The 27,167-nt window shown below is 41.0% G+C and overlaps 1 protein-coding gene across 7 annotated transcripts in view; it reads left to right on the top strand.

The window, feature by feature from the left end:
* Nucleotides 1-27,167, top strand: part of vav2 (vav 2 guanine nucleotide exchange factor) — a 167,219-nt gene that overhangs the window by 24,043 nt on the left and 116,009 nt on the right. For all 7 annotated transcript variants that reach the window (XM_018671738.2, XM_051072795.1, XM_051072796.1 and 4 more), the window contains exon 2: nt 23,161-23,277. In XM_018671738.2, the coding sequence (XP_018527254.1) occupies nt 23,161-23,277 (117 nt within the window). The remainder of the gene's footprint in view (nt 1-23,160; nt 23,278-27,167) is intronic.

The following is a 27,167-nucleotide window of genomic DNA, read 5'->3' as shown; positions in this document are numbered from 1 at the left end:
AATTTGCGTGTGTCATATGTGTGTGAAATGAGCATGAGGTTCTTCAAATGCTGCTGATCTGATTTGGTTTTATTCTTTGCCCAAATCTTATTTGCAAGCAATGAATGGATGATTTGAAAGCAAGCTGGCTAAAAATAACTGTTTCATATCCATTAAACTGCTTAAATGAATTTACCCAGTCACGTTTTATTTAGTAACTTTATAAAATATGGGGGGCGGGGAGGGACATGGACTACCTGTGTGCTATCATTTAATAATGTTGACTCTTTAGCCTGAATTAGTTGCTGACGGTGATCCACCACCATGTCAATATGTGCACTGATAACAGTGAAAGCAGCTCTAGGGTTAGATCTATTGCTATTGATCAGCGGGTTGAATAGAGACAGCTGCTTCAGTTTGCAGGATGAATCACAGGGCGAAAGAGTCTTTGTTTCCCCATAGTATTATTCAGCTAGAAACAACAGGTGAGATTTGACTAGTCACTGACCAGATATTGACAATATGATGGTTCTTCATGATACTACTGCTTTGAAAATGATTCCCTACATTCATTGGTTCCAGGTGTTCAAATGTGAGATTTGCTGTGCTCATTTTTTCACCATTTGCATGAGAAATGAGAAATAATGCAAAGTAATCAATAATGAATGGTTAGTTGCAGCCTTACATTTGTTAGCATCACCCATCCCATAAAAAGCTTTTGCTGGTTTCACCTAAAAAATTTGCTGTGTGTTGGACTTGCTGTGTTTTTCTGTGACATTATTGTAAATTGAGTATTTTTGAACTGCACCTCACAAAAACAAAGCAATTTGAGGACATCATTTTGAGCTATGGTGACACAAATATGTGCAACAGTCCTCAATTTTGACAATATATAGACCATATGGTTGATTTAAAAAGATAAGGACACATCAGTTTTGTTTATACAGTCCAAGACAGTTCGAGGGCTCTGTCTCCTCTTGTCCTTGGCCCAGACTGTCATCTTTATTCATATCTACCTTTTGAGGAACATGACTGGGGTCGCCTCATCCTGTCATCTACACAAGAACCACTAAGGCACTTGTCACGTGGAGCTGTGTTCCTTGTTGTCAAAACCCTCTCTCCTCTGCCACTCTCCCTGTCTCCTGGTCACCTCTCCATTTCCATGCTGTAGTCTGGTGCAGCAGAGTGAAAGGTGTTGCACTGATGTTACCTGAGGCACTGAATTACCCTACATGTGATTGCTATTTTCACCCTTCTATTCTCTCAGTGTTTCTGTAGCTAAAGAGGAACTGGCTGCTGGCTTTGACCAGGTGGGGAAACTGTGCTATTAAGTTGACTGAGGAGTCTCTTGGGAATTCTCTGTAAAAGCTATCTGGGGTGAATTGCACAAACTCTCCTTGCCTCCAGAACATCTTTGATCTAGAATTGGGCGATGTTGGAGAAAGGGAGGAATGATGGGCCCAAATGTATTCAGTTTGCTGTGTTATTAAAGACAAATCCTCAGAATTGAGAAGCTGAAACCAGTGTAAATTTATTTTTACTTGATATATGAGTAAGTGACTAATGAATTATCAGATTATTGTCAGTTTCTGACCATTTAATATACTAGCTGTCACAGCATTAACTAGTGAGCATTTCATGTTTGCTCATTTTGTGACGTGCTCTTTGACGCTTAAACCTATCTATCATATCCTGCTCATTAACTTGCCCCAGGTAGAAAATCTTATCTTATCTGCAGATCCAGTTTGATAACCTTCTCATCACCTCCTCTAACAGACAGAGGGCTTTAGGTGGAAAGCCCAAGCACTGAGCAAACTCCCCGTAAAGGAAAAAGTACAGACAACCACAATCAGGCTTTGGGGTAAACAACTAAGGTTCCTCGTGAAGTGAGATGTATCTGTGTTTGACCAGCATGTTTTCCATCCTTGGCCGCACACCTTTCTTTTTGCCTCTGACAGATTGTAGGACTGAAGCGGTCCAGCAGGGCCAGAGAGAGAGAGAGACGCTGAGACACACGAGAAGAGGGAAGTCACGGCACTGCACACGGCAATTTAAATTTTAATTGCCTAGATTTATCTTCCCCATACAGTGTGACGGGCTGATAACTAGGGCTGATAGCACAGAGAGCCTGTTTGTTAAAGCTTGGCAACATCCAGATATCCGGGCAGGAGCCACAGGAAAGAGCAGAATGGATTTACTGCAACGTTTCTTAACCTCCGACAAACACCTACGTTCACAGTGCAATGCACAGTTCAGCCAGTGCTTAAGTGCTGGGAATACCCTGAAAGCCTTAGCAAATTGGCCTATTTCAGCCTGTCTGTGACACTACATCACCTCTGCTCAGGAACACAGTATGTTGCTTCAACACTCAGCTCATACTACAAACAGGGGTGTGTTCTGGTAATCTCCCCTCAAGTTGAAATTTGAACAAACATTTAGCTGTGATCAGAAGCAGTAAAAGTCACTCTGCTGCTTTGTTGGTTAGTCCCAGAATTTAAAAAACAAAACAAAACAAAAAATATCTTTCAAAGTGTCATTGTACTGTAATGGTAACAGATGGTATTTTCACTTTTATCATGGTAGTTGCTGTCATCATAGCACTGTGTCCATATGAAATCATTTTTCATGATACACAGTAGCATTTTAGTTAAGGACTTTTACAGCAATGCAGACAAAGTTGGTGATGGTCTTAGCTTTGAAAGTGTGGTCTTTTAATAATCAGTCAACATGTTGCTACAAGATGAATACTGTCGCCTAGTGTCATCATTTGCCATTGTCCTTTCTTATAAAAATTGCAGTCTGTCCAGTCCTTTTCTGCGAGTAGATTTCAGCTATCTTGTGCTATAAAGTACAATTTATGTCTTTGTATGTCTGTTAACAGTCTCATCTAGTAGTTTTTGAGCATGGTATATCTTCAGGGTTTCTGTTTTAAAAAGCCCTAAACAATGGCCTAACTAAAAATAGCCTCTACTGTCCCACTAACCCCATTTGTAACCTTTGTACTCATACAGTATGTTACTCTGTGATATGTATGTGAACTATATGGAGGGACCGTTGTTGTCCTGTGTTAGTTAAGCTAGCGATAGCTTGAAAACAAAGCTTGTTATGTTTTTCTCAGTTATATTTTCAGGTTATTGTTGTTGTTTTGATGCCACAAATGAGTAATTAGAGCTGTTTGAACTTAATCCTTCACCTTGATCTCTCCTCTATCTGTCAGGTCCAAACCATCTCTTTTATTTTGATCCACATCTTATCAGATGAAGTCTGATTAAACATTAACACTTTAAAAGTTCTGAAAGTTTTCTGAGTGCCTACTGGCTCCACTGGCTTATTTAAAGACATAAATCTAATAATTCAGTGATTCTCTCCTGGAGCCCTGAGAGGTGGTTAATAAGCTCATGCCGGTGCAGATCCAGTTCATAGTTAAGAGCACGGTTCCATGAAGTACTACAGGGGGGTCCACGACTTGTCACAGAGCACAAACATCATCATTTGGACCCCCATCCCCTACTTATTTCCCTCCCTCGTTCACACTGCCATCTCATCCATTCATCTTTCCTTGTCATCCTCAAGCCTCTTTCTGCAAGTCTATGCTTCACTTATCTTTCCACATCTTTCACCACGCTGTGAATCTCTCTACAGCGGTCACATTTTATAAGTCTGCATCAAAATAAAGACGCCTGACCTCCATCTGTGCATTTTTTTTTCTCTCCTCTTTCTTTCCATCTGTTAATGCTCTATTCCCAACCACCGTTGAGATTCATTTTCAGACAAACTCGCGTCAACAAATGCAATGAAAGTATAATTGAATAATTTTCTTATGGGACGCAGCGGCATAATGTGTAATTTCCTCAGTAAACACTGTGCCACCATGCTGTTTTGTAATATGCTCGCACTGAATAGACATTGTGCCCTGGAGTTGCATCTCAAATTGCGCAATATGAAACAACAACCCAAGTGGGCGATGGTGAGGAATATGAACAACTGCATCTTTTGTTTTCATCATATTTCCCCTGATTTTCTTTCCCTCCTGCCAATATTCCACCAATTAAAACCTTACAAATGTACTTAATTAACCACAATAACTGCATTTAACTATCTATTATTGGAAGTGTAATGAACATTGTCTGTGCTCCAAAAAAATGGAACAAAATGAGGTTAAATGCATCAATTATCTTATATTTTGAGCTGAGGAAAAGGCAGGAAGAGGGTGTGAGCGGTGAGGAGTGAGGCATCGTGGTTCGTTTAGATGACAGCTGCGTGAGCTCATCTGGTGATTGAGGGTTCATCAGGTAGTTAATTTGCTAGTGAGCACCGTGCCTCCTGTGAGTGATGGCGCCTGGATGATAGCGCAACACTGAGCGGAATAACGACTGTGGCTGCCGCCGAGAGAGCTTGTTATCTGACTGTCACTAGATGGATAGACCTCATTTGTAATTAGCATCAGGATAGGAATTTTATAAGAGTTCTTGATGAATGTTCACTCGAAGTGATAGTTGTTATACCTTTATGAATTCTGCTTGCTTATTTGATAACTGGAGTTTTACTTGCAGCAGAAAAAGAAAGGTTGGCAACATTGACTTTATGAGTCCAACATAGATCTATAGAAAACATTAAGCCTTAGTCATCAAAAGATGTTACCCTGGATGTATATTTTTTTTATGGTGCACATCAGCAGCAGAGCATAATCATCAAAATTTGTTGCCTTGATCCAAACATTATCCGTGAATTGCACCCCCTCAGTACACACACACACACACACACACACACTGCAACCACTAAAATCATTTTGTGTTTGTGTGTGTCTTAAGGAACATACAGTAGAGGGCTCAGTGTCTCACTCCCTGCCGTGTGATGGATGGGTGGACAGTAGTATATGTCTAATTATCATTAGCCTCCTGGAGAGGAAGGCCTGTTATAATGGGGACTCTTATTACTGTAATGCCTTTATCAGCAAATAGCTGTCCTCCTGCTGTTTTGCTAAGAAGCTGTGGAAATGACCGTTTGTCTTTCACAGAAGTCCAGATACAAGCTTTGCAATGCTATTACTCCTGTTATGATTGTTTGTTGCTTGTAGTTCTGCTAGTCTAAGTGCCTACTCCTTTGTTGCACTTATTATTATCACTTTGGATAAGACTGTAAAATCTTAATGAATCTTTGTGGCAGTGAATATCTGTGGTCTTCATACATAAAACTTGCAAATATGCTTTTACTGCACTGTAGTTTGACAGGATGCCAGCTGCAAGTCATAGCATGAGGCAACTTGAAAAAACTTGAATACCTGCAAACTGTATAACATGATGTTATTAAACCACACAAAACATGTTTATCACCAACCCGAGGCCAGACCAATAAAAGTCGGTTTGGATTTAAGACTAAAGTATGCGTGCAGTCAGTGCATACTTGCAATACGTTAGTTCAGTAGTCATGTGGATTCATTTCACAGTTATGTGCTTTATCACTGTCATAATTTGGTGAATTTCAACCCAAATCCCACCGTTCTAATGCTGGGATGATGCATGGAAATCCTGCCGGCTCCACAGGAATGATGAGGCATCTCAAGGAATTCCTGCGTCATATTGTTAGCTTTGTAACGTTGGAAGCTAACATAGTTCAAAGGCATAGCTGCTGGTGATAGTGCAAACAGGATGAGTTGAAATGAAGCTAAACCTGAGTGAAAAGAGAGAGAAACGGCCTTCTCTTTGTGACTGTTGGGTGTATTGCAAACATGTTCTGCAAAGCATGCTCGGAGGTATGCACATTCTCAAGGCACATTCTTTATAAATAGATTTCTTTGTACAATGTGGTACATGCAGTCTTTTTATGTAGACACGTAGGCTACATCTGGCCCGTGGCTGGGCTCTGTTATTCCAAAGCATATCAAAGGAAGGGGAGACAAAAGATCTTCCTCTGGATGCGGCATCCACCTGCTGCTGTTTAGGAGACCGTTTGTATTTTGCAGTTAGGTTTTATTCTCTCTCCCTTTGTCAGAAAAGTGTAGATGCCTGAGAACTGTACTGTTTATTTTGGGAAATACAGGCTACAGAAAATCAGAGTTACAGAGCTCTCTGGTGCAGTTTCACTTTCAGATGTGTATTTACATAAAATATTGTACCTATACTACTCTGTGTAGACTTTAAATATGACCTAATTATATGCTGATGCAAATGTCATAGTTTGCGCTTCAGCTCTGAATTGTAGAGGTGATCTTTTTGTTGTATTTTACCTTAGGTTTCACTCCATTAACTATCACAGTGAGAGCTATAAACCAAGCTCTGTATTCAGCATGCCAGCTCAGCTCACCTGACTATACATGTGCCTGCTATATCGACCATTCTATTGAGTCATTAAAGAGTGGAGTCGCCTTGAGGGCTGCATCTGCGCTGTGTGAGGAGAGGGGATAAAAGTTTGTGTAAGTGTAGTGTGCAGCTATATCGAGATAGTATCTGGAGTTTATTTGCCTGTATGTATTTTGTCTTACTCAGCATGATCACTTCTGCGATAAGGCTAAATGGACTGTTTGTCTCTCATGTTATCTAAGTCACATTGGAATGAACACACACACACACACACACACACACACACACACACACACACACACACTGTGTGCACGTGTGGGTATGCATGCACATACACACTTGCGACAGAGGAAGACAAAACATGCATTTGTAGACTTACAGACATTCAAAGCAGCGATTCCAGATAATGTTGAGTCTTTGGGCTGCCGGCCCAGAAAAATAATCAGCTGTACAAGTAAAATGTTAGTTTGATTAAACCAAGATACTGTAATACATGCAGCCAAAATTCAAATGTGGTCATTCTCTTTAACTTTGAAGAAATTAAGTGCACTCAATGTGTACCATTTGGCAACAGCTTGTGTGTTGATACCTGTTTGTTTAACCTTGTCTCCTAAAAAGTGGAAACTTATACAACAGATTTGCAGTCATAAATGTTTTACTGAAAGCAAAAATATGCTTTGATTAAAGTTTTTAGCAACAAAACAAAGGCATTTTGATATGTAATACATCTGCCAACCGTTCACTACTAACAGCAGATGCTCATACTTAGCGTACCTGCTATATGTTCGCTGTATTTCATTTGTTTTCCCCATAATATCCACTCCTGGCAGCATGAGTAATGTTTTCATGTTTACGCAATACAAAGCTCTTTGTTAAGGCTAGGGAAAGATTGTTGTCTCAGTGAATATTGAAAAGGTCAATGTTGGCTTGAAGCATGAGATGGGACACATTGACTTTTTCAATATATAACTAAAACCATAATCTTTCCCCAACTAAAAACAGTGTGTTTGTAGCCTTAGCTTCACAAGCAGGGGATGCAGGATGCACAACATCCTGCTCTGCAGAGTCAAAATCATGTTCGTTGTATTTTATCTCTCCTCCTCTCCAGCACAATACTTCAGTAACTTAAACTTAAACATGGTTGCTGTGCTACAGATTTCAATAGTGATGCAATCTGTACAGAAATTCCACAGATTTTTGTGTAGCTATGTTTCCACATGAGAGTTAAGCAGATAAGACAGTGTTGGAAACAAGACATATGTGTGACGTCAGATGAAATGAGACGGCCTTTTTATCCCGAAGAGCCTGAGTTAGAAGGAGGATTGTGATAAGGCAAGAGGCTTCATCTGACCTGTATCAGTGTGTCTGAGTGTGTGCTCTTAATCTGTGTGTCAGAAATAGGGCCACGTTATTATTTTTACAACAGCCTATTGTACAAATTAATGATTTTATGTCTGCCTATGCAACCATTTATCATCTTGACTTGATGTGAGAAAAAATGTATTCTTAATAACACTGAGATATGGATTTCAGCCATACTGTCCAGCCCTAGTCGGAATGAGTGGACCTCAGATGATGTGTGTGTGACTGGAAGCAAACAAAGTTTCAACAGCTCAGGAGCCAAGTGCACAGTTCAGATGTTTTGGACAGCTGTGAGCCTGTCACATACTTGCAGGAAAGAGTCAGAAACAACTCAAGTAGCTCTTTCCAGTCCACTGTTTTTTAAGGACTCCCTTGGGTCTTGAAGAAGGTCCCCATAGTCATAGATAACACTACTCAAATGTAACATGCTTGCTTCTTATTAGGCCTTTGCTGTGAAACTGACCAGGGGAAAAGAGTTTTATTGTGTGTGTTGCATACTGTGTCAGGTTTGTTTTTCTCCTCTGTGCCCCGTGTCAGGATAAAAAAAAAATAAATAAATGACAGTTGACTTGTCCCATATCCAGATATTAGCCCCACAATGTTTGAGCTGTTGTGTATCTGCGCTGATCAAATATTCCATTACTCTGCCAGCTCCCCTGCATGTAATAGAGTGGACCAGATCCATGTCCAAATAGTATTAGACTCTCAACTCTCCCACTCTCTCGCAACAGTATCCAAATAATTACCTCTCCCCACATCTGCTCGCACAGTCTTGGCCTGGTCCTCTGACACCTAATGTGTACACAGGGCTGATAGAAATGACTGTTCCATCATGGTATTTTCACACAATGCCAGCATCATCTGTCAGAGCTTGAATAACAGTGTTGCTTTGCATCAGGTTTTTCATTTTTATGATCATGTCTTAACATGGTGTTGCTTTATTCGTGGAGGACAAGTAAGATTTCATGAGTAGCTGCTGGTTCTCACTGTAATTGTCCTGAGGCGTGTTTATTGTGTACTTGTGTGTACGTGGAGAGGCAGATGTACATATTGATGTGATGTTTTATTGATCTTCATAGAGGAGTTCTCGAGCAGTCCTGGGCAGAGGTCAGGGTCATCTCTTGCTAAGCTCATCATTTTCTTCTTTTTGTGTCAAATCAAGGATAAGGAACAAGATATCAGTTTGTTTGTTCTGTCATTTAAAGCAGTTTAATTCTTCTTTTCACTGAATCCTTATACATAGAAAGGAAAATATTGATAAGGCTTTATTTCATGGGTCTGTAATTTCCTAATAATTTCCTAGGAAGCTTCATAGAAAGAATTAAGTAATTTCATACTTATTATAGGGAAAACAGAAACAACAGGTCAGTAAACATGCACAAATGTGCAACATTTATCTACAGACACTTCAGGCAATTCAACATAAATCGCTTTACTGTAAACTGTAGTGATCAGGGTCTTCTTGCAGCAGGGTGGTGGGCTGGGGCGTTAAATATGTCCACAAATCTGTTTAAGCTGATCTCCTCTCCTTTTAGGTATTTTCCCCGCAAACAACGAGGCTCAAACGTGGGTCTTATCTTGTCTTAATGCCTCCCTGCTGCTCATAGCTGCAGGTTTATGTTGGCCGCCTGCCTCCTTCAGCTGGTTTTCTCCTCCTTAATGAGGATGACTGGAGTCCTGGTGTGGGAGACGGTGACGTCATGTCACAGGCGTGTTCGATTAGCTCGGGAGGGGAGTTCTCTTAGCTCCATTGGTCCACCTAGAGACAAAACACACTGATTTCTCTTTTCCTCCTCCACCTCTGCCCTCGGATGCATCATCCTTCCATCCCTTCCTCACCCTTCCCTCTGACACAGACACCTCATCTCTTGGCTGTGTCTGACAGTAAAAGCTGACACGCTTTAGTGGTTTTCAAAAATGAATACATGAGGAAATTCCCATATGGGTGTTCGTGTTGATACCTTGATATGGAAACCTTAAGAGAGGCCAGTAATCCTGTAATTCAAGCTGGCAAACACATGTTAGAAAAATACCTCAAGGGCGCTCGTCACGATGGCTGATCTTGTGATTAATGATTGTCCTTGAGGACGTCTTGTTTGTGATATGATTTACCAAACTTTATGTGCATTAGCTGAGCTCGCGATGGGCTTGCATGTTAATTAATTACAGATAGACTGATTGCAGTTGAGTTGATTGCTTCACCTTGCTCCCAGCTTATAGGGATTGCTTTATCAGCGCTGTGTGGGGTTGTGAGGTCTTTATGGCAGTGCTGTTTACTGCTGGCAATTTCTCTAGGTCTGCAGGGAATGTTTACATCATTGTATAGAGATGTATCTACCATCAGGCCTGTTTCTCCATCTCTGTCTCCTTTTTATTTCATTTCAGAAAATATCTTTGATTTAAACCAGGACTCCTCACCTCGTAAATCCCCCAGACAGGCTTAGAAGATAAGTGCCTACAAGGGAAGTGTGGATACACAGATCGATAAAAGTTTGGATAGAGTAATACTTCCCAGTGAGTTCCTTGCTTCACGCAGCATCATCCTTTGATGTTGATAACCTGAGCTGCATATAACAGCATATAATAGCAGTAAGCTCCTCATAGTAATCATCTTTATAAATGATAAGGCTCTAATCTACTTTAAAATAAATGCTGTCCCTGTTTTCTTAGGTCATCACACTCTCCACTGCTACTTTCATCTGAAATTCTCCACTCTGTTATTCAGCAGCTTAGAGGATGCCCCTCCCTCCAACCCACTCTACTTTTTTTGCCATCTGCTCTGAAATTAATGGGCATGTTGGAAAGTAGGCTGAATCCAGAGTGACAGCTTTTTCTCCCTCCTATTTTTAAAGAAGTGCTGCAGGCGGTGTCCAACTGCGTGGGAGATGGAGAAACGAGAGCTGGTTTATCAAGCTGCTTCTGCCTCTTAGATTTTCTCACCTTTGCCCTCTGGGATGTTCCCGAAACCAAAGCTCACAGCATCACTTAGCTGTTGATGATTGGCTGTCCTGCTATTTCACTGTTCCATCAAGATCTCAGCCATGATATTCTCACCGCTCAGTTGTCATATGAGAATAAACTGTTCCTTTTCCCCCAACCTACATTCAATAGCCTGTTTGTGGGCTTTTGCTTCACTACCTGCTAGCACGTGTAGTTAGCTAGCCAAGATGTACTTTTGTAACTCTTACTCCTGAATTCAGTCTGTAAAGTGACTTTACTGCTTCCAGCCATGATGAAAAGATGCCACCAAGTTCCATAAACCAAAAGAAATGGTTCAGTTTTGGTGGCTTAGTCAAAGCGTGGTTAGAGCCATAACTAGAAGCTTGTCTGGAAAGACAAATTCAGGGGAAATAAACCTGCCCTATAGTTATGAGGAGCTTTGTTTGCGGTGATTGAGGCCTGTCTTTTATTTGGTTTTGGCTCGTAAATGTGAGTAGGACTTGGGTAAGTTTTATGCAGAAAACTGTGATGATTGCTAAATCTTCCTGTTGATCATTTCTGTGGAACAATTATGGTTAATTAAAAAATGCAAGATTTCACATGTGTGTGAATTACAGGAGGGCCTTTTACTCAATGCATGTAGTTTCAACTAAAGTTCTTGCATTAACAGTAACATCACTCTCTCATTTGCTGTTAAGGTTATGAGACTGTAAATATCCCCCTGTAGTCTCTTAATGTTCAGTGAACAGAATGACTTGGCTGAAAAAAAGATTCCAGATATATTTTTAGGGTCCATTTTAAATGGTTTATAGTGTTTCATATGAAGCAGTCCCTGATGATACAGTACTTGACACATCTGTTGAACATCTAAATACACAAAACATGTTCTCAGTCTTATCTTTGAGGTAGAAAAAGAAGGAGAGCCCTGTGCTTTTCTGGGTTTCTTTGCACTGCTGCCATGTTGTGGTTTTCACATTGTACGTGGGCTAAAACCTCCAGTTATGGAACAGGCACAGTGTTACATCTGAAAGGCATAAGCAGCTACATATGGGTGTGCACACACTGCCCCCCCCCACCCCCCCATCTCTCTCTCCACACACACACACACACACACACACACACACACACACACACAGAATCTGCACATACTCTTTCCATGCTTGAGGCTTAGGGCTCTGATCTTTCCAAAGGTTTCCTCCTGTGGCCCGTGTGCCAGACTGTCTGGAGAGCAGTAGAGGAGCTGGCATTGCCTCGCCTGCTGGATGAAAAAGCCAATAACATTTGCTTTCTGTGGCACAGTAACCAGCCTCTCCTCCTCTCCTCCATCTCCCAACTCCCCTCCTGCATCTCTCAAGAAGGATTACCAGTAGCAACTGGACGTTTGATCCTGCCTTGCTCTTCACTGCTGCTATATCCATCTGACAAGACTCTTTGTATCTCTTTCTCTTCCATACTACATCTTTTTTAAAAAAAAAAAAAAAAAAAGATAAAGACTGTCTGCTGTTTGATGTCTCAGATTTAGCACTAGTCTGCCAGGGAGCAGGCAGGACAGCTGGGTCACAGATATGAGAGAAGTTAATTCAATTTCATCAGAAGTGGTGCAAAGAAGATCACAGAGACAGGTGTGGGTAATTTATGACCATTTCCTCAGATAATGTAGAAGGAGCGATGTAAATGGATAATTAACTGTCACAAAGATGAGAGGTTTTCACAACCAATATTCCTTCTGCATCTTTGTATAAAGCTCATAAATAAACAGAAACATACACACCACCCTCCCATGCCTCCTCTGCTTAAGCCTCTTCTCTTTTTCTTTCCATTCTGACAATGCTGTTATCTCAACAGTGATTAATTGTGAGGGACAGTGCCAACAAGCTTTCCAGTGTAATTTGCAGGGGAAGTATAAACAGGAAGTACGCTCCCAGTACATAATGTTGTTGATTGCAGCAACACGGTGACAAGGGCCAAAAAAAAGTTGCAACAATGTGATAGAATGTGACAGAGGACAGTATTCACTGACCTTAAGCTGTCAGGCTTAAGTGTAAACACAGTTGCTTCATTTAGGCCAGGCTGTTGATGTGATCAAGTCAAGAGAAACCACCCGAAAAAAGAAGTAATATCTCAATATAGACCCCAATTACTGGTTTGTAAACAGCTCTGGAAAGACCAGCTAACTGTGACTCATTTCTACTGACACAGGTCACATCACTTTTTAGTGTGTTAAACTGTTGTTCTGTCAAAATAACCAGCTCTGAGATCCTGTTAATTGGTCTTGTGGATTGCAAAATACCATATTGTACTTTGGAATCAGATGGACTTTATAAAGGGATATATTGTTACCATGGTTACCTGCACTTTAATATAACTGGTTCACTGATTTAGAACAGTGGCTTAACAGTTGCTGTGATTTTTGTGTGAGGTGTCATGACCTGCCAGCCAATTGGAAACTGGTGTTTTCCTTGGTTACTGTATAGAAAATATCAATCTACTCTGGCTGGAGTAGAACCATTAGGGTGTTTGTTGGCATATGTACAAATGTGCAGCTGTGATTGATATCTAAGTGTTCTGTGTAAATAGCATATTATCAGAATGTGCAGTGTGTGCAAACATGAGTTGTTGACTATTCCCAGTGTGACTGTCGTGCAGGCAGCTTCACATGAAATCAAACTGTACAGCCCGTTTACAAGTGTATTGCTGTGGCTTCATATTTCATTCACTCTGGCTGAGTACCCAATGGAAAGCTCACCACTGTCCAGTGCACCGCCGAATGGATGTAAACTGTATCTCGCAGTATCCGCCCATCCAGTCACTTAATCTGTAAATTGGCTGATTGCTGTATTGTGTGTCGCAGCAAAGCTGTGTGATGATTGAATGATTGTTTATCCAAGCTGTGGGTATGATGATTAAAGCAGGCCGAGCTCGGCCCCTGAGCCAGTTGGGTAATTAACAGGCTGTTCTCCATGTTAATAGCATTAGTCACCTTGGAGATAATCACAGCCATCAAGAGCGTAGAGCTGCATCCCCCCTGTGTAGCTGATAGTCTCCTCAAACAAAGGACTGACAAACATTCAGCACTAACAGATTTCACTGTTTTGGCTTTCTACTGTAATGATTTCAGAGGACATTTCAAAAAGTACTTTCTTGCATACTTCTGTGAATATACAATGTGGATGGAAGACACAATCAGATCCTACTAGTAGCAGCATCAGGGCTGCATATGGAATATCAAGAAACCGCAAAAAGTATGTCAAAGTATGTCAAACCCAAACCCAAGCTAATATCTTCAAATTGCTTGTTTTGTCTGACCCAACAGTCCAAAACCCAGTGATGTTCAGTTAGAAGACCAATGGAAATTGTTCACACTTGAGAGGCTGCAACAATGTAAACAACAGAATAATTTTCTCTCGATCAATTAATTGTTTCAGCTCTAGTAACAATGCAGCAGTGTATGAATACTCCTACATGGAGTCCTAAGTACAGTAAAACATATGGCATTAGCAGCAAAATGTAGATAATTTAGCAAAAATAGAAGTGCTTGTTATGAAAGATGCCTCTTTAAGCATGTCAAATTATTGATCTTGAGGCTGGTGTGTACACAGTCCATACCAGTTGGTTATATTTTATAAGCCTATCATATGTTTTGTGAGAGATCGTTATCTGCTGAGTAAATATTCTGAATTGAGTTTAAAATTGAGTGGAAATATAAAGTAAATATGAAACACTTAAGTAAATTAAGCACTTAACAGTGAATATATATACTTTGTGCTCAGTTGGGGCGTTGATAGTCACTGATAACCGACTTTCCATAATTTTGCCTTCTGAAGACACATGGCATGTAGCCAGAGTGTCTCACACATGTAGGTTACAGAGAGTCGTAGAGGTTTTACTTTATACATCTGCATCTGATTTTGGTTTCAAGTTTCACACTGTAAGCATAGTTTGGTTTGGAGCCAAGCAAGCACCAGTCTTTCTGATTAAGCTACGTAAGATGAATTTTAAGTGTTAAGTGAGTGGTTATGTTATTGTTGTGTCAAAACACATGAATCTATATAGATTTCAGTTCCTTGTTAGTTCTTCGGCCATGTGTGCATAAGCCCCGAGCTAACACAGCTCTGCCAAAGATCGTTTAAAACTGAGAGATTAACTGGGATGTGAATGTGCTCACTACAGTTAGGATCTTTATCTAAGTCATGTTTAACTTATATGTGTGATGCAATTTGTTTTGTGCAGAAAGAAGTGAAAAGTAGCGTATCTTATGGGGCATCTAAATCACTGCAGTGAGCTTTAAGTTGTGAGGGAAACTCACCGGGGAAAAAGATAGATGCAGTCTTCCTCTCCCTGGTCTGATGTCATAAATTACGTGGCCATTGATCCATGGGTGTCTGGGATTCTCGACGGACCTCCTTCTCACATTCATCAAGCCTTGAGTCTGCAGTGGAAATGCCTCAAACACACACACTCCTCTCCTGAGTCTCTGCAGCATGGCCTGTTGCTTAGATACAACATAGCTTCATATTTACATTTCCATAAAGAGTGGATAGAACCTGGAGGACTGCATTATGCACAGAGATGTTGAAGCATCTAGGCCTGTGTTAGTCCTGGATCAAAAGGGTTTAAACAACAGCTGCAGTAAGAAAACAGCATTCTCTCAGTCTTCAGGCTGATTGCTTGTGAGTGCCAGAGCAACAATCTAGGAATGAAACACAGGACAGCCACCAGGGCATGCAGGCGGATGATGATGATATTTATTATCGTTCGTTGTGAAAACTAACTGCCTCGTTTTGACAATGAAAATGGAGATTGAGCCGGTCATGCAAAGGTGAATCCTCTCTTGCTCAGAACAAAAACACCACAAAACAAGAGGAGAAATCTTTTGCATATATTATTTTTACCACTTCAGAGGAAAGAGGCTTTATGAATTATTACTGGTCCACAGAGAGAGGAGAAAAGGAACATTAAAGGTCAGAGGAAGCTTTTGCTTCGAACTCACCGTTGATCCCTCCTCTCTCTTTCACCTTGGCATCAAAAAAACTAACTCTGAAGCTCACTGGGAAATATACACTAGAAAAGTCAAGGAATCATCATAGTCACAAAATGATTAATCCTCTAGGAACCATGAATGTTTGTACAAAAGTTTGTGCCAGTCCATCCAGGTGATGACAAGTGAAAACTCTGAAAACCCTGCTGGTCACACTAGAAGAAACATCAGAGCACCACCGAGTCAGTAGTGTTATTGCTGCCATATTGGGTTAACTTTAATCAGTACCATTGGGTTATTTTGTCAGTAGGAGTGATCCTCAGGGGACCATGTATATGTGTACAATTTTTTACGCCAGCACATCCAATAGTTGCTCTGATATTTCAGTCTGGATCAAACTGACTGTGTTTTGACCAACACTGATATCCGAGATCCAAAGTCTCTGTATGTAGAGAGAATGAAATGAAACAATATATAAGCAATAAGTATAATATACTACCTAGCTCTACCAACTGTCATTCTAAAGCATCCCACCAGCTGAAAAACTAGCCCCTTCTCCCTTTTCTCTCCATTATCCATGAAAGCAAATTCTTTGTTCTTAGCTGTGGTTGTTTCTGCTTCAGTAGAGAGAGGAAAGAGCAGTACCTTGAAGACATATATCTTCTCCTTCTATTCACCATTCTGTGTCACTCTCTCCCACACAAAAGCTTTTCTTTCCCAGGAAGGGGTCTCCTTTTTAGTTAGCGTCAGGTTCACTGCTTCTCTATTCTCATGAATGACCTACTACATGTCCATGTTCTGAGCATGTTACTGATGGCATGTTACTGTGGTTCAACTAATGCTTTCTTCCTCATGCTGTGCTCCTCTTATCTCAGGCTTGCCCCTACATGCAATTAGAGTGTGTTTTTATGAGTAGCCAGTGTAAAGGTGAGGGTGGACTTGATTTAATTATGTAGTCATGCTCTACAATCGTGGTGACTTTCTCCCTCCAGAGCCTATGCTCTAAGCTGAATGATCTTCTTTTGTAATGGAGATTAACCTCACTAAAAACTGTACTTAGCCTATTTAACTTCCACATTTTAACATGAGCCACGTGGGCCTCACTAACGAAGCAGTTCTGCCTCATCTGCTGAGAGTTGTATGAGATTTAAAACTGTGGTCAATCCATGCCTGCTTACAGGCTTTTAGGGGTAATAGGATAAGATTAACACATTTGCATACTATTGCAATGCATTATTCATGCAGCATCCCCTTCTCTAATTTGCAGGAGCATGGCCTTTCTCCTCACCGACTTTAACATCTGGGTGACCTGGAAGCGGGGCGGAGGAGCCCCAGCGCTCATTAATCCCTTGTGGGTGTCACCCAGCACATGCCACCTAAACATTTACCAGCCTGGTACAGAGGGGTGTGCATGTTTAAAATATAAATGTTTCAATTTTTCATGTAAGGCTCTTTAGCACCTGCTTATTCTCTCTATAACCCTTACAAGTTTGCAGCCTTGGAAACTCAGAGGAATCATTTTCAGGTTTCAAATATTCATCAAAGCACATATTGATTTCAAATAAAGGAATTCAAAGATCACAGACTAGGAAGTCAGAGATCTTTGAAAATGTGGATTGATTTATGTTGCATGTTCTAAATAGGAAAGATACAACCTGGCAGACTGGCATCTTCTTGCTTTAGTGGTTACACCTGTTGGTGACTCGTGCGACCCATGACCCGTGTTCAATATCCACATCATCTGTAATTAAGACTATATTATCATTGTGATTTGCTGTTATTTCACACTAAATATCAAAGTGACCATATGATACAGCATTGCTGCCATATTGGGTTAACTTTAATCAGTACCATTGGGTTATTTTGTCAAGGTGTTGGTGTTATTTATTTATTTTTATTTTTTTTTCATATTTTACTTTTACAATTATTTACCCTAGCTAACCTAAAATATTCTGGGTTTTAGTCGCCGCAAGCTCAGGATTTACCTAAAAACTGCATCTGTATTGATTGTGTGTGTGATTATTGTTCAACTGCCGAACTGCTTTGATGGTGAGGATACACCATATTTTTAAGGTTATGCTTGTATATGGATTATCTTAGCGTCAGGGCCCTTTTATTGTAAATGACTACAATGACTAAAAAGACGAGAGCCTAATCTATCAATACATATATTACATGTGCATATTAATATTACTTTTCTTAGCACTAGTGTCCTGTGAATGCTCTACAGAGCGCTGGCAGAAGAACGGGTTGCAATAGGTCAAGATTTATTTCAAGAACAGATTTTTTCTTTTTGCTCTTTTTATCTAAGACTGAATGAGACATTACGAGGCTAATGGACATTTTCTGCACTGTACAGTCAAGCATTTGGATGAAGTGTGTTTGGAAAGCATGACTGCTGATCACTGCCAGGCGTAAATCTCTCCTTACCAGAAAGCAATCAACACGCTAGGATGTGGGATCATTAACCAAGCCCAAAGTTCACGAGATCCATCATCACCTATACCTGACATTGTGTGTGTGTGTGCTATGTTGTGTAGGTATGTGTGTCGGAAATGCCTCAGCCAGCCTTTTCTTGCCTTCATATGAGCTCCCTGTTGCTGCTCTCTCACCTGCTGAGAGCTTCCCTTCCTGTTGTTCGGAAGGTGCGGAATGATTCACTGCCTTAGACACAACATGAGGGGATTTTGTGTGCTTGTGCTTGTGTGTGTGTGTGTGTGTGTGTGTGTGTGAATGCATATGTGGCTGCCTCACAGTTCCCAGACAGGCATCAGTCTCTTTCATTGACTCCAATCGTCTGGCTGGATGTCTGAGTATCTGATCATCTCTCTGACTCACATCAGTCTGCTGGTTATAAACCCCCACTCCTCTCCTCTTCTCTGTTTGGGGGAGGATGAATTTTATCTGTTGAAATGAAACATGCCTCCTTTATTTTGGTTATGAGTCTGAAGCTATTTGGCTGGTGGACTTCTGAAATCTGAAATGGTCTTTGGTTTTGGAGAGGAAAGGCAGATTGTTGTAGACTTGTATCTGTTGCTCGACATTCAGCCGAAAACAACTTTGAATCCTCCTCTCTATTATTTCTCCTCTCCAAAAATCACTTGTAAGGGTGACTTTTGGTTTCTCCTGGGACTGAGAGAATGACTCTGAAACTGACGACAGTGATGCTCTTTTATTTCTGTTATGATTTAATAAATGTTAGTAAATTAAAACTAACATCTTATTTCCCAAGGTAATGAAAGTATTAGCACCACCATGGGAAATAAGATGCGCCTGAGCCGAATGCATGATACTATATCGGCAACCTTATCTACAGGCCCCGCCTTAGTACTTGTAGCCATGTCTGGACTCGCACAGTTTTTCTCTTTGACCGGCTTTCTGCATTTCTTTGTTTCCCCTGTGATTCAGCTAGTGGTAGCAGGGTTAGACACAGGAGGAATACACCAGGAATCAGTGGTACAGCTCATTCTCTGTTGTGTACAAGTCACATGACCTGTTACCAGACACAAAGGACACAGAACTATTGTTATTTTGTTTTTAATTTGCATCATAGCTGTGAATAGAAGGCAAGTAAATGATCTAGGAGACATGTTCTGATCAGATCTTTTGTAACTGGTTCCTTTGGTTTTTCACTCTAAGACACAGCTTCCTCCTCTTTCCTCCCAGCTTTCCTCTCCTCAAACCCCCTCTACTCCGACACCAAAGAGCTGCGGTTTCAGGAAAACATCCCGCCTCTCTCTCTTCCTCCACCTCCTCCTCCCATCTTGCCCCGATCATTCATATCCCCACATTTTTCCTGCCATCCCATTTCTTTAATTTGCTGTTGTTCAGGTTTCAGGCAGAAACTCTAATTTGTATCTTCTCAGATACGAGCATCTAGGAGTGTGTGCAGATAAGGGCCACCCTCCCAAAGGAGTAGTGCATTATTCCTCTGTGTGATGTAGCGTAGTGATATAGAAGAAGAGCTTGTCAGGGATGTGACGGGTCTTTGTTACCTGACTCTTTACTCTTTGCTGCTCCTCTTCCTCCTCCTTCCTTCCGTCTCTGCACTCTCCCCTCTTCCCAGCCTTCCTGACAATGAGTCTACCTCTTTTAAGGGTTGTTTGCTCTTGAGTGATAAGTCAAAATCAGAGCTGTCGCTCCACTGGAGCACACAAGCCACCTTGTAAAAAGTCTACTGCTGTACTACAGCTGAGACCACCTACAGGCAATCTCTCTCTATGTGTTTCTCTTTACCTCCCCCACATCTCTCTCTTTTCCCCAGTCACTGTCTCGCTCTCTTTCTGACCTTCTCTTTTCCTCTCTCCACCCTAAAGGCATCTGTTATAATTTGTTAAAAGCCTGATTTAGTACTCATGTTTACAGTGAGGGTTGGCTCTCATAGTTGCTGCACTTGCTTTTGAGACTAAAAGGCTTGAGAAGCACAATTTTAAGAGGCCAGTCAAAGTATTAAGCGAGCCATGAGTGGTGGGTTGACAAAACGGTTGCTTCAAATGGCAAACACTTGAAACAAGTGATAAACACACTTGTGTGAGTGCTCACAAATGTAGCATGTGTGTATTTTTTTCTGGGAATATGTCTTTATATGGAACACCATGTCTGCACACCCCTTTTCAGTCATTTTTTGTGACATGACACTGGAAAAAACAGACCATTTTGGAGTCTTTAAAGGCGACAGGTGCAAAAAAAGGAGCTAATAATGTAATTGCTTAAAGGGAACAAACACCTGCACACTGTCTTCACTTGCAATCAACTTTTATTGCAATGTTTTAGTCGTAAAACCATACGTGGGGGCTGGTTTCTTCTTCTTGCTTGAAACAGCAATCTCAGTGTTCCAGAGTAATGAAATAGATTAAAACTGTGATGCAGTAATGACCCAATCTGCTGTCCTGAAAATGAAAAGTTTAATCTGTTGCAGTCACTGAGAAAAACAGGCTGAAATGAGGTGCTTTCTCTTGTGAGAAAGGTTTTTGAAGCAGCACTACAAGTAATTGTAGATTGTTTTCATAATCAGTTGATACATGGTTTATGTTTTGATTAATTTTGGTTGTTGAGATTATTAAAAAACAATTGTTAATTAAAACTTTTGTTGATACAGTGAACTAATAATTTAATTGCCTAATTAGTTAAGCAACAGCTTGAAATGAAACGTGTGTTTATGGTTATGGTGGATATAAGTGTTTATATGAGAGTTCTTTAAATTCCATCAACATTGAAGTGAATTTAACACAGTTTATGTGTCTGAGATTGTGTATATGCATATATATTGTGTATGCAATGCACTCGCAACACTCTGAAAACTGAGAAATATCTGTTCTTAGCCTTGAATGTGTTCCAGACCACAGTGAGGTAATTTCAGAGGGATTGTGCTGAAGGCAGCCTCAGCCTAAGGAGATGACCACGGTCTGTTTATTCCCAGGTGCACTCGCACTCTACACTCCACAAGAAATTGTGTATTTTTTTCATCAAGATCATAGCAATTCTCCCAACCCCTACCCCTACCCCAGCTCTCTTATCGGCAAACATACATTAGAATGTCAGACACATCTTCTTGCTCCTGATCCATATCTGTAGTCCTTCTCTCTCTCTCCCTTTCTCTCTCTCTCACTTTTTCTCTCCCCCTCGTCTCCAAACCACTCCAGCAAATGTTACCTTTTCATATCTGGGGTTGGGAAAATAAGCTTTTTTTCCCCCACTGCACGTGAGGATCTGCAGGCAGGATAACCTTCGCAGCTGAACCGCAAATGTCACTTCGGCTAGCTAACCAATCGCATTTCTTTTCACTGGCCAGTGCAGCTCTCTTATGGGGTTCACACCCGCGACACTGGGGCTGTGCAGATGCGCTCACATGAATGAGAATGAGTCAGCAAGGCTCTCAGGTGTGGCCAGCAGAGGCCGAATGAAATACCATAAAATACCAGGAAACTAAATCAGATGAAACTGTGATTTTTATCTCAACAACTGCCGGAGAGGTAACAATGAGTTGATTTCTGTGGTCTTTATCCAGAGCGTGAAAGCTAATTAGTGCAGAGGGCTGATGTGGATGATGTCTCACTGTGGTCAATTGTAGCAGCAGGGAACACTGTGGGTCATCAAACCGCTGTATGGTTTAAATGAGAATATTGTGCACTTTTCAATACCTGGGGTATGCTCCGCAATGTATTACTGTACCTGATGCTGTCATTGCTGCCGTGAAGGTGTGCTACTATTTAACCCAATGTGAAGTGTGACTTGCTGGTTGCTTTACTAGTTTTATGCAACAGCCATTACAGTGATGAAGTGTGTTGTCAAAGCTTTCAGCAGAATAGGCAATCAAGCATTTTGTTCCACGTAGGCTCCCTCATTCAAACCTCTTTTGTATGTACATTCTGCTTCCATGGCCATCAGTTCATATCGCTCTCGCTCAGAGAAATGAAAGGGCATATCTGAGCAGCATCTGGATTTGCATGCTAGGTAATGTGTTCTTCACACACAGAAAGATGGGAGGCAGTTATGCTTATCATTAATATTTCAATACCTGTGTGCACTTATTGGCTGTGTGTTCACCATCCCTGAAGGTTTATCTGTGTGATGGCATATTTTAGGGACTGGGATCATCAATATTCGTGACCAGAGTATTTATTATGTGGGGCTTATTATGAATATTTTTTGACTGCTGCAGGGTCTTTGTTATATGAACCATTCCAGTCTCAAGTTCAAATATGTTTTATTTACTTGACTGGTGGGTTGTAGCCATGGGAGCAAAAGCAGATATCGATCTGCAATAAGCTATTATCAGCTTATATACTGACCTGGCCTGCATATTAGCCACATTGGAGTTAATATTTGTCATACTGGATGGACTGGAAGTTAATCTTAAGAAAGAGAATTGGTTGAGATTGGTTCCATGAGTTGTAAACCCCAATTATGTGGTGCTGAGAAGAGGTTAAAACAGAAGCTAAACAATCATCTTTAATTACTGCTTGACAACCTCTTACTTATGTGTCACCTCCTCTGCATCTCTAAATACCCCGAGAGTGAGCTATTCTTGTTCCCCTTCCTGAATATCTGCCTTCAGATAAAACATATTATAATTATTTAAAAGCCTGTATTGAATGCTAAGGCATCTGTGTGCTTCTCAAGGACATTTCCACAGTTTTGACCCGTGACCTTTTCAGTGTGAGGTCAGTGTCTTGATCCAACAGGCTGCCTTTACCCCGGAGCAGGTCTTTGACGGTGGGCTTGTCTGAGGCCACTTCGTCTGTGCTCCGATGTCAGGAGACAGGCTCCTCTCTGGCTCTCCTTATCTGGATCAGAGAGGCAGCCCATCAGCCTCGGGAGCAGCAATCACCTTCTTGTGCTAAATAATCACTCAGGAGGGGATGATATGGAAAGTCTGCCAATCATCAAGCAGGAAATTAGACATTTACAAAACAGAATATTACTGGTGGACTGGTGGAACATGTCTCAGGGTAAACATTCTGCTCATTTGATCATGCTGTTACTACAGTGGTATGAATTGAAGGGGTTAGGTCTTCACTATTGCTAGAATTGTGTGTGGAAGATCCAGTTTGAACATGCATTTACATTGTTTTGTCTCCTCTCTGTCTTGCTCTTTTGTAGTTCCTGTGTTTGAAGAACATCCGGACATTTCTCAAGGTGTGCCATGACAAGTTTGGCCTGCGCAACAGCGAGCTGTTTGACCCTTTTGACCTCTTCGATGTCAGGGACTTCGGCAAGGTGAGTTAAACATTAGATGTAGAGGTGGATGCTCCACTTTTCAAGCTCCTAAATACTCTGCACTTGAACTCAAAAACTGTGCCACCCATAGGCTACATTCTATCTACAGCAGGCGCATAGAGACATGATGCTGCTTGTGTCCCTGATAATAACATTTAGGAGCTATGTCCTTCTTTTGTCAGAAGAAAAATTATGATGTGGTGTGTGGTATTTTTACAATTGGATCAGGTCACATGGACATTCTTGCTGTAGATAATATGCTTTTTGATTGACACTGAAATACATGGTTACCAAATGAAAATTACTCTTTTTCATGATTTTCCACAAGATATGCAGCTGAAATTACTGCTAGTCATACTGCCTGCTGGGAATGTATACTTGCCCATGTTGTCCTCATTTTAATGTAAGAAGCATGTGTGGGTGTGGAGTTGTGCATCTGCAGGGTAGCACTGCATGCCCATATGAGCATTTGGTATAACACTTCAGGGTCAGCAATTTCATCTCATGTCAGGGCGACTAGAGTTGACCTCAGGTTTGCTTTCTAGCAGTCTGCTTTGAAGATACAGTGTGAATGTGTGTGTTGGCTCAGCAGTAAAGGGGGATGACTCACTCGCACATCGAAGTAGCTTTATAAGCAGTTTTTATGGGATATTCATGTGAATTTTTGTATTAAATGGGTAGTCATGAGGACCTTGCCACTGGGGACTGAACCTTATCCAAGGGGAGGTTAGGGACATGGAATCTGAGAGGGCTATGTCCAAACTGTCTGTTAGAGACTGCTGCATAGAGCTGTGTCCAGAAGGTCAGCTGTGCCTGTGTTGGCGCTCTTGGAAGGAGCAGAGAGTAGTACTTCTGCTCTTTTGCAGTGAAAGGTCTCCCTTTGTTGATAATCCAGGCATGTCTCCTAACAGTTGGACATAGACATAGAGCCAGAAAACCCGGGAAGGATTATGTATCCCACTTGGTCTGAGAATGCCTCAGGATCCCCCATCCTGGATAACCTGGATAACTGGTGGAAAATAGATGGAGGAATAGATAGATGGGTGCATGGCATTGCAGGTCTTTGATTTAACTCAAGGTTTATGGTTAAACATGTCAGATATGATTAAAGAAGGCAGAGTACAGTATATAAAAATGACATATGGAATTATTGGTGTCTTCTTGTTTCTTTCTTCTTGGTGGTTCTTGTCATGTGACTGAAAGCTCCTGGAAAGGGAGCCGTTTGATAGAGGAGGGGGAGGGGACTGGCTGGTAATCCATGATCAGCATACCCTGTTGGCCTCAGCAAGTGAATTGTTTCCCTCCACTTTCTAATCCCTTTGACTGCAGTGTGGTGTGTGTTGCAGGCAGAGGGGGGTGAGTGGTTAGCTTCTTTCCAGGCTAGTAGGCTCTTAAGACAAGCAGCAGGGATAGAATGATGTCATTAAATTGATGATGACAGCCAATGCCATTGTCTGAGGACTGGTGTGGAGGGAATGTTAATACTGTATCTTTTCAGTATTATTTGTACTCCAGTGAGTGGGGATTACTCTGTAGAGGTGAGATATGAATACACTGCATTACATCTTGCCGTGATCGATTACAAAGAGGATGCATTTGCGGAAAGTCATCTGCTCATTTATCTAATGTATCCAATCTGATTCAATGTATCAACTCTCCTCACATTGGGCTGAGGACAAGGGCTGAGGAAAGATGGCAAAACAAAAGGTGAGAGGGAGAGAGAAAAAAGCGACAAGGGCTCATTTGGCAGTTTGTAGATAAACCACAAGACGATGTCTGAGAGTCAATGAGCTCGCAGTGAACGGTATTAAAATCCAACAGCAGTCAGAATCAATCACATAGGCCCTCCATATGTCAATTTGGAAATTGCTTTTGTATGGTCTCAGTGGTGGTGGGCTTGTCTCACCATTGATTTTCCATTAAGGCCAAACATCACATTATAATATATTGAATTGAGTAGATCCTTACTAATGTGACATACATTTAAATAGTGAGAATAAATGAAAAGGGGGCTGTTCCATTCCTGCAGTTAGAGTCTCTTACTGTGTGTGTGTGTGTGTGTATATATATATATATATATATATATATATATATATATATATATATATATCATAGTATGGTATCTCTTTTTGTCCATATCATCCTTTCATCACTTTCATTTACTTTCATGTTACACAACAAAACATGTAAAAGTGCATGGCAAAATGAACCGGCTTTGGAGCTTGAGCTATGGGCTTTTGAGCTTTTAATTTCAGTAATATTTTCTTGTCAATTCTCTTTTAGTTCTGGTTGGATATTCTGTTGAATGAAACTGGATGTTGTGAAGTGGAGGGTTGGCGTTTGGACAGACATATTGGATGCAACTTGTGCATTCTATCCCTCCAAAGATGCATCAGCTGACAGTTTTTGCTTGAGTGCTTCCCAAAGTGCTCACACTTGCATTGTGAGTTGAATACCAAAGAGACAGACGGTGTTATTGCAGTGGTAGTTAAGACACAAGAAAAATAAAGAAAAAAACAGTTATACATAATGTGCACATGCTGCATCTAATTTGTCACCATTATCTTTAAAATGGCACAAAAGCTAAACATTAGCTATTTCATATCATTAGATATTTGGGTTTTGGACTGTTTCTTTCATTCGTTTTTGAAACCTGGTATTTCTGCCATTGTAACTGGCATCATGTCTTTTGCTATAAAATGTGAGGTTGAACTTTCTGTGCCCCTTCTTCTTTTTAAGCTCTTATCATATTGGGTAATTTTTGAAAAGGCAGACACAACTGACTGCTGCTGGGATTTGAACTAATGTTACCTTAAGAGGCTTGTTTGTGAGCTTTGGTACTAATGTTATCAGTTTGTGAGTGCAGACTTTAGCTTTTTGAATAAAAATTCAAAATTTGCAATCTCCTCTGGAGATTGTATTGGAGAGGTATTAAAATAGAAGGCTGTGGGGAAAAGAAGGAAGAAAGGGTTTTCAAAGCAGCTGCCTCTATAAACATTAATCAGCCCCTATCCACCTTTCATACCTCCACATTGGCTGCTAGGGGCCCCAGAGTTCATCTCCCCTGGCCTCTGATCGCCATCTCTCCCTCTAATGATGCCTTTTCCTAGGTCACAGGCAAATGGAGACTAGGGGGGGCAACTGGGCCCAATGCTGGAAAAAAGGTAATTGCCCCTTTAAACCTCCCTCTACCCTTTCCAGTGGGGCTAGTATTGAAACAGATGGAGCACATATCCTGCTCGATGTCCTCTACTGATTTTTATTTTCATTACTTAACTCATTTCAATCAGGAATACCATTTGCCACATACAGCATGAGCAAGTGCTCCCCTGTTGTATTCTCTTTTCGCAGGGGGGAGAAACTAACTGTACTGTGTGGTCTCATGCGCATATCACCACACTTCTCTTCTTTGCACCCTAACCCATCCCCCATCATTAGAAATTCATTATGACATCATTAAACCAATGAAATACAGCTTATTACAGTAGACCCCAGAGAAAGCTTTTATTTAAACACCTCCCTCCATCCGAACCCAACCGCCTCGTTTCCTTTCTCCCAACCTATTTTAATTAGCCACCAAAGGAACATTGCTGTCATTTAAATGAACATGGCAATCAGTTTATTTGGCTGTTGCCATGATTAGCATAATTAGCCCGCACCTGTTAACCATCTATCAACAGTTTGGTAATTTTCCATCTGTGACTGGAGAGCAGTGAAGGAAGGAAGCTTTCTGACAGATTTGCCGTCTTCATTAAAGGGAATGGCGTCATTTATTTGACATGCAGACAGTGTTGCTTGCATCAATTTCTATCTCATCTAAACAGCCTTGGAGTCATGACTGACTGGGAAGTGTCAGAGCCATTCAAGTGATGCTCATTGAGTTGATAGTA

The sequence above is a fragment of the Lates calcarifer genome, linkage group LG9, assembly GCF_001640805.2.
Source record: "Lates calcarifer isolate ASB-BC8 linkage group LG9, TLL_Latcal_v3, whole genome shotgun sequence".
Lineage (NCBI taxonomy): Eukaryota > Metazoa > Chordata > Actinopteri > Centropomidae > Lates > Lates calcarifer.
The sequence above is the reverse complement of the archived record's forward strand: the minus strand, read 5'-3'. Positions and strand labels throughout refer to the sequence as shown.